This window comes from Chiloscyllium plagiosum, chromosome 25 (assembly GCF_004010195.1).
Source record: "Chiloscyllium plagiosum isolate BGI_BamShark_2017 chromosome 25, ASM401019v2, whole genome shotgun sequence".
In the NCBI taxonomy this organism is placed as follows: domain Eukaryota; kingdom Metazoa; phylum Chordata; class Chondrichthyes; order Orectolobiformes; family Hemiscylliidae; genus Chiloscyllium; species Chiloscyllium plagiosum.
The window spans coordinates 46,315,655-46,323,246 of record NC_057734.1 but is presented as its reverse complement, the minus strand read 5'-3'; the positions used below and the strand labels follow the sequence as shown (position 1 = coordinate 46,323,246).

Below are 7,592 nucleotides of genomic sequence, written 5' to 3'. Positions count from 1 at the left end.
ACTCTAAGGCTTCAACTTTGGGCAAATACCATCAAAGATGGTACAGTGGTGCAATACTAAGGAAGTGCTGCACTGTTAAAGGTGTTGTCCTCTGGATGAGAAGTTAAATTGGTGTCCCATCTACTTGTTCAACTGGATATGAAAGATCCCACACAATTTTGAAAACAAAAGTGTGATAAACTGTACCTTTAAGAGAGAATTGTTGTGTCCTGTTTCTTTTGAAGAGGGGTGTTGTAAACCTTGCACTGAGGTCTTTGCTTCATGGAAAGCAGAGTAAATAGCTTTAGGTTTTTTTTAAAACTAAACTACACAAAAAAGCAAGAGTGGGTGGAGCCAGACTCTCTCAGATCTAGAGTTTTAGTTTTTGTTGAAGCTGGGGTTTGCAGCAAGATGATGGATACAGCTGTCTCTCTGCTGCTAGATTCGTTCCGTCAGTGTTCCATCTCCTGGATGAGAGATCACAATTGAGGAAAAATTGTTTTGCTGAATTTGCATGTGCCAAAGGTATGTTTATGGGATGCTGCTATATTGGAACAGTTAATGAATAGTAGTTAAATAATATATAATTTTGTTAAGCATCTCAATAGAGTTAAAGTTATGCCTTTTTTGTTTGTATTTTAACTGTGGTGTCAGAATAAAGTGTGTTTACTTAAAGCCTAATAGATTAACCAATTGAATGCATCTGGAATGCAGCTCCTTTCACTTGCTTCTAAAAAACGATAAAAGTTAGAATGGTCCATAACAGAAGGAAAATTTTGCTGATGTGTGCTAGGGCCAATATTTAACCCTTTATCGACATACAAATAAATTATCTGTCATCATAATATTGTAAACCACATTTACAAATGGGCAGAATAGGGCTGCTGGGATGTCAAAACAATCAAAGCAGAAGCTTGTCCAAAATGCTCTTGTTCAGATCCATTCTTTTCATAAAGTGGCTCTAATTTTTTTTTAATGTACAACATGGCTTATCATTTTTTTAAAAAAGTGATAAGACATCAGTTTCACCGATTGTCAAAATATGTAGTAAATGATTTACGTTTTTGTTCTTTGGAAGAGTCCCTCTGGTTTCCTCGGTTTGGTCGCAGCTTCCAGTGCCCCCCTCAGCAATGAGCAGAGGCCATCTATCACCTGCCAGACCCCGCGGTCACCATGGAAACCGGCCGGAACCGGAAGTCTAGTCAGGAGCGCCGGAAGGCTCGTGTGTGGATGTCATGCCGACGGCCTGAGCGAAGTGGTTGTGCTGAGTGAGGCCGGCATCATGAAGACGGTGATGATGGTGGCTGAGAAACCGTCTCTGGCTCAATCCATCGCCAAGATCCTGTCGCGGGGTAAGTGATCCCGGACCGGCAGTAATCCGTATGAATGTGTGGGCTCCTTCCTACGAGCTCAGCTTTTTCGCGGCAGATCCGAGGCCAGTTGTGGCACAGCTTCGGTGGCTATTTGCGAGTGTGAAGCTGGCGATTTCCTTTTATTTCTCAAGTAGTTTGATGTACCATGATAGCACATTAAAGCGCGTTGGAAACCATCTGTTCACTTTGTAAAATTTGTACCCTATATTAGTGTAGTCTGATTGTGGCGTTTACAACTCAGGCACAACATTTGAGATGATTCAAATCTATCTTTGATTATCGAGGATGCGTTTTGGTTCTGAGACTTGAGCGGATTTTTCTAAATTTCACGTGTCCTATTTTAGAAGGGGTGACTTTGTAGAGATTTACAAAATCATGAGGGGTATAGAATAAGGTGAATAGCAGCTATCTTTTCCATAGAGTGTGGAATTTCAAGGCTGAAGGCATATTTTTAAAGTGAGAGGAGAAAGATTTTAAAAAAGTCACAAGGGGCAATAAGCTTCCAGAAGAAGTAGTGGATGTGGACACAGTTGCAGCATTTAAAAGATATTTAGATAAGTACATGAAGTACAGGAATTCTATGAAGATGTATATAATAGAGTTGACAAGATGTTTGACAAAGTCCCGCATGGGGGATTATTGTGTATGATTAAAGTGCATGGGATTGGGGGAAGTGTATTGAGAAGGATAGAAAACTGGTTAACAGAGAAGAAACAAAGAGTAGGATTTAGTGGATCCTTTTCAAATTGGCAGGCAGTAACTAGTGGGTTGCCAGAGGCATTGGTACTGGGACCTCAGCTATTCACAATATATGTTAATGATTTGGATAAGGGAACAAAATGTAACATCTCAAAGTTTGCAGATGATACCAAATCGGGCAGGAGGGTGAACTGTGTCAAGGATCCTTCAGCATGATCTGGATAGTTTGGGTCACTGGGCAATTCAATGGCAGATGCAGTATAACTTGGATAAATGTGAGGTTATTCACTTTGAAAGCAAAAACAAGAAGGCAGATTACTACCTGAGTGATTGTAAATTGGGAGAGGAGAGTGTGCAGTGGCACCTGGGTGTCCATGTGCACCAGTCGCTGAAGGTAAACATTGGTTTACCTTCAGGTCCAGCAGATGGTAAAGAAGGCAAATGGTAAGTTTGCCTTCATTGCAAGACGTTTTGAGTACAGGAGCAGGTATGTGTTGTTGCAGTAATACAGGGCCTTGGTGAGGCCACACCTAGAATATTGTGTAGTTTTGGTTTCTTTTCTGAGGAAGGATTTTCTTGCTCTCGAGGGAGTGCAGCGAAGGTTTACCAGGCTGACTCCTGGAATGGTGGGATTGACATATGAGGAGAGATTGACTAGGTTAGGATTATTTTTGCTGGAGTTCAGACAAATGAGGGGATATCTCATAAAGACTTATAAAATTCTAAAAGGATTAGACAGGGTAGATGCAGGGAGGATGTTCCCATTGGTGGGTGTGTCAAGAACCAGGGGTCACAGTCTGAGAATTCAGAGTAGAACATTTAAGATGGAGATGAGATATTTCTTCACCTAAAAAGTGGTGAGCCTGTGGAATCCATTACCACAGGGAATAGTTGATGCCAAAATATTGAAAATAAGAGATCTGTCCAGCATGAAAAAAAATCTAATAATCTCTTGGGGGGTGTTCCTCAGCGTTGCCATAACTGAATTCCCTATGATCAATGTTGACCAGAAACATAACTATATAATTAAGCTCTATAAATACTGTGGCTACGGTAGCGGATCAGAGGTTGTTTATTCTGTGATGAGTAATTTACTTTCTTACTCCTGAAGCCCATCCCGCCTCCCGTCAGCCTCACACCAGCCACCACTGCTGGACGGTTAGCTCAGTTGGCTTGCAATGCAGAATAATGCCAACAACTTGGTTCAGTTGCCACACTGGCTGAGATTACCATGAAGAACTCTCCTTCTCAACCTCTCCCTTTGGGGCGTGGTGACCCTCAGGGTAAATCATCACCAGGTCATGTCTCGTTAATGAGAGAGGGAAGCCCTGTGGCATGGTAAGATTATCTCAACTTCAATTTGAAAGATCCAATACAACAACTGACCAAGATTCTTTCAACAACAATTTTGGAACTAGTGCCCACAACACCTAAAAGAACAAGAGTAGCAGATACATGAAACTACCACCACCAGCAAGTTCCCCTCAGGTCATACACCATCTAGACTTGAACTGTACAGCAATTCTCTGATGGTAGGTCAAAATCTTGGATTCTGCTCCTTCACAGCACTGGGAGTGTACCTACAGAGTTTCAAGAAGGTGGTTCACTATTATCTTCTCAAGACCAACATTCTTCTTGGGGAGGAGTGTGTGGGATTCATGCATTTATGGGGACTCGGCCATGGAAATGGTCTTAAAGACTTTATAACCTAGATGTTATTGGAGAATAAAGGCATATGCTGAGCCATACATGGGAAGTTAGCAAAGGTAGTTTTTAGAAAGGAGAAGGTTAAGAGGTGAGGCTATTTTCAACTGGAATGGCCAAAATGGTTGGAGGTCTCTAGGACATATTGTGGGACAAAGGTAGGGACAAAAGGCTGGAGTCGGAGAATTGAAAGCTGAGGGAGAGAATAGAGGGCTGGTTGGTACTGTGGAAGGATTTTGAGATGGAAGATTTTAACATCAGTTTTAAAAATAGAAACAGTTCAATAAATGTGGCAATAAGTGCAAGGACAGTGGTAATATAACTGGATTACTTATACAGAACTCCAGGCTAATGTTCTAGAGACATGGGCTTGAATCTCACCATGGCAGTTAATTAAGTTTAACGCAAGTGAAAAATATCTGGAATTAAAACTAGCCTAAGGTCAACCACGTAACCACTATTGATTATTGTAAAAATCCATCTGACTCACTATTGTGTTTATGGAAGGATATCTACTTACTTGGTCTGGCCTACATGTGATTCTAAACTCATGGCAATGTGACCTCTAGGCAATTAGAGATGAGCAATTTTGTGAATAAATGTTAAACAGTGAGACTTGTTGAGGGGCAGGATATCAGCAGTTGAACCTTGGAAGTGTTATTCTTGGAACCTCTACTGAATCTGGACTAGAGACGACAAGTGTGGACGCAGGTTTCAACTGTGGTGAAACCGAGGTCAAATAGGACCTGCTAGGTATTTTGAAGCTGGGATTTGAAGCTCTCGTGTTGGATGAATAGAATGTTTAGTATTCGTACAGTATGATTCATCCATATAGCTGTATTCTGCAAATTTCATCTGAGAGGATAAACATAAGAGTTTTGGGTAAAATGTGTACGGGCAAATCAGCTAAGTACAATCAAAGGTGAACAATTATTAAAAATTCTCAATCAAGTGACTGAAAATGGAAAAATGATAAACTTTGAAACATAAAGATGTGCAGGTCAGGTGAATTGGTCATGCTAAATTGCCCGTAGTGTTAGGTAAGGGGTAAATGCAGGGGTATGGGTGGGTTGCGCTTCGGCGAGGCGGTGTGGACTTGTTGGGCCGAAGGGCCTGTTTCCACACTGTAATCTAATCTAATCTAATCTAATAATAAAGAAGGCATTAGGACAATGTGGTTAATCAGTGTGGTTGGATGAGTCTAAACAGCTTCACTTGGAAAAGAATTAGTTGTTAAAATTTACTTCTATGAACCTGTTAAATGAAAACCTGGGAAATGTGCACACTTAAAATAATATGAGACTAAATTTAAGGCAGTTGTAGCTGCAGTATTGGTGCATTCATGGTTATCCCAAATGGCAAGTGTTTGCTTATTTTTGTTTTCTGTCAAATCATGGTTTGCTGCTCGGTTCCACTACCTCCACTCTTTTCCTGTGTCCCTTCATTTTATTTTACCTTCATATGCTTATCAAATTAAATCTGCCTTCATCACCCTCTCAGAATGTCATTCCAGATCTTTACTACAGGCTGTGCAGGACGTTGGTTCGGCCACTTTTGGAATATTGTGTGCAATTCTGGTCTCCTTCCTAGCGAAAGGATGTTGTGAAACTTGAAAGGATTCAGAGAAGATTGACAAGAATGTTGCCAGGGTTGGAGGATTTGAGCTATTGGGAGAAGTTGAATAGGCTGGGGCTGATTTCCCTGGAGCATTGGAGACTGAGGGGTGACCTCATAGAGGTTTATAAAATCAGAAGAGCACGGATAGAGTAAATAGACAAAATCTTTTCCCTGAGGTGGGAGAGTCCAGTACTAGAGGGCATAGGTTTAGGGTGAGAGGGGAAAGATATAAAAGAGACCAAAGGGGCAACTTTTTCACGCAGAGGGTGGTACGTGTATGGAATGAGCTGCCAGAGGAAATGATGGAGGCTGGTACAATTACAACATTTAAAAGGCATCTGGATGGATATATGAATAGGAAGGGTTGAAGGTATGGATGCTGGCAAGTGGGACTAGATTAGGTTGGGATACGTGGTCAGCATGGACAATTTGGACCAAAGGGTCTGTTTCCGTGCTGTACATCTCTACAACTCTACAGACTGCATAAGAAAATATCTCCATATCATCTTTGATTCTTTTACCAATCATATTCAGTCTGTTTCCTTTGGTTTTTGACCCCTTCACCAAGTAGAATAGTTTCTCTCTATTCATGATTGCGAACATCTCTATCAAATCTATGCTCAACATTCTACTCTTAAAGGAGAAAAATCTCCATTTTTTCAAAAGAAAAATAATGCGATTCTAGAAATCTGAAATAAGACCAAAAAGTCCTTAAAAGCTTAGCAGGTCAAGCAGCATCTTCAGAGAAAAACATAATTAAAGTTTCAGGTCAGTGGTCTTTCATCAGAACTGAACAGAAGTAGAAGTGGAAGTATATTTTAGACAGTGGAAGGGGAAGAGGAAGCAGCTTCTGAAACCTTAGTTTCTTCAATCCATTCTCATAATTGGTTCCAGAGATAAGAATTTCATTCTTGTAAATACTTTCTGTAGTCTCTTAAGTCTTTGCACGCTTTCTAAAGTATGATGCCCAGAAATGGGCACGATATGCCCATTGACACCAAACTGGCATCTTATAAAAGTTTATCAGGGCTCCTTTGCTTTATTTTCTAACAAACCTAGAATCTTATTGAGTCTTTTATCCACTTTTTCACTCTGTGTGTCACCTGTAACAATTTGTGCACGGATAGTGCCATGTGTTCTTGTTCCTGTACCTCTTAAGAGTTATGCTCTTTAGTCTATATTACCTTTCCTCAGTTTTCCTACCAATATGTCTCACTTCACACTTCTCTCCATTAAGCTTCATCTACAATGTCTCAGCCCGTCCACCAGCCATGTGAGTCCTTTTGAAGTTTAGGTTGGGAGATTATGGCTAGTCACTCTGCAGCCTTATCCCTTACTTCACCCAACATCTTATCATCCCATCAGGTAAACTATAAAACTAAAAAATATGGAAGCAGAAGCAGGCCATTCAGCCAATCGTATCTGCACCACTAGTCAATTAGATCATGGCTGATCTGATAATCATTAACTCCGCTGCCTTATCCCCCATGACTTTTGATTTCCTTCCTGATTAAAAATCTGACAATCTCAGAAGTACAGCCAAACATTTTAAATAAATCTACTAGATCATTTATCCAATCCATTATCAAAGTTATTTCCTCATTTCCTATTGTTTTTGCTATTCCTTGTTAAGTCACATTTACCTAGGTCTCTGAATTACTAATCCAGTGACATTGTCTCGTTCTTCAGTAGCAGTACAGTGATGTATAAAGTCATTTTATAATCTTGACAATACATATGATTAAAACTCAGATCTGGCATAGGCATGATAGACTAAATGGACTCCTCCTTGTAACATGTTATGAGTATATATAGAAATCACCCTGATAATAGAAAATTCTTACCTTGAAGAAAGACATGGTTATCCTCATAGTATAGACTCTGCAGGTACCAGAGAATACTGTGGATTTGCAAAAGATTCTACTGAAAGTGCTGTTTGTTCTTCGTGTTTTTATATAAGAAATTTCGCCTACATATTAAATTGTTGAATGGCTCATTTCTCATTTACGTAAGTATATTTTAGTTACTATGAGGAGAAAGTGAGGTCTGCAGATGCTGGAGATCAGAGCCGGAGATGTGTTGCTGGAAAAGCGCAGCAGGTCAGGCAGCATTCAGGGAACAGGAGAATCGACGTTTCGGGCATAAGCCCTCCTGAGGAAGGGCTTATGCCCGAAACGTCGATTCTCCTGTTCCCTGGATGCTGCCTGACCTGCTGCGCTT

General features: G+C 40.6%; 1 protein-coding gene across 1 annotated transcript in view; it reads left to right on the top strand.

Annotated features, from left to right (window-relative positions):
- Nucleotides 1–1,174: 1,174 nt before the first annotated feature.
- top3b (DNA topoisomerase III beta) overlaps nt 1,175–7,592 on the top strand; it is a 77,236-nt gene continuing 70,818 nt past the window's right edge. Inside the window, exon 1 of the mRNA XM_043716084.1 lies at nt 1,175–1,331. Within this exon, the coding sequence (XP_043572019.1) occupies nt 1,262–1,331 (70 nt within the window). The 5' untranslated portion in view covers nt 1,175–1,261. The remainder of the gene's footprint in view (nt 1,332–7,592) is intronic.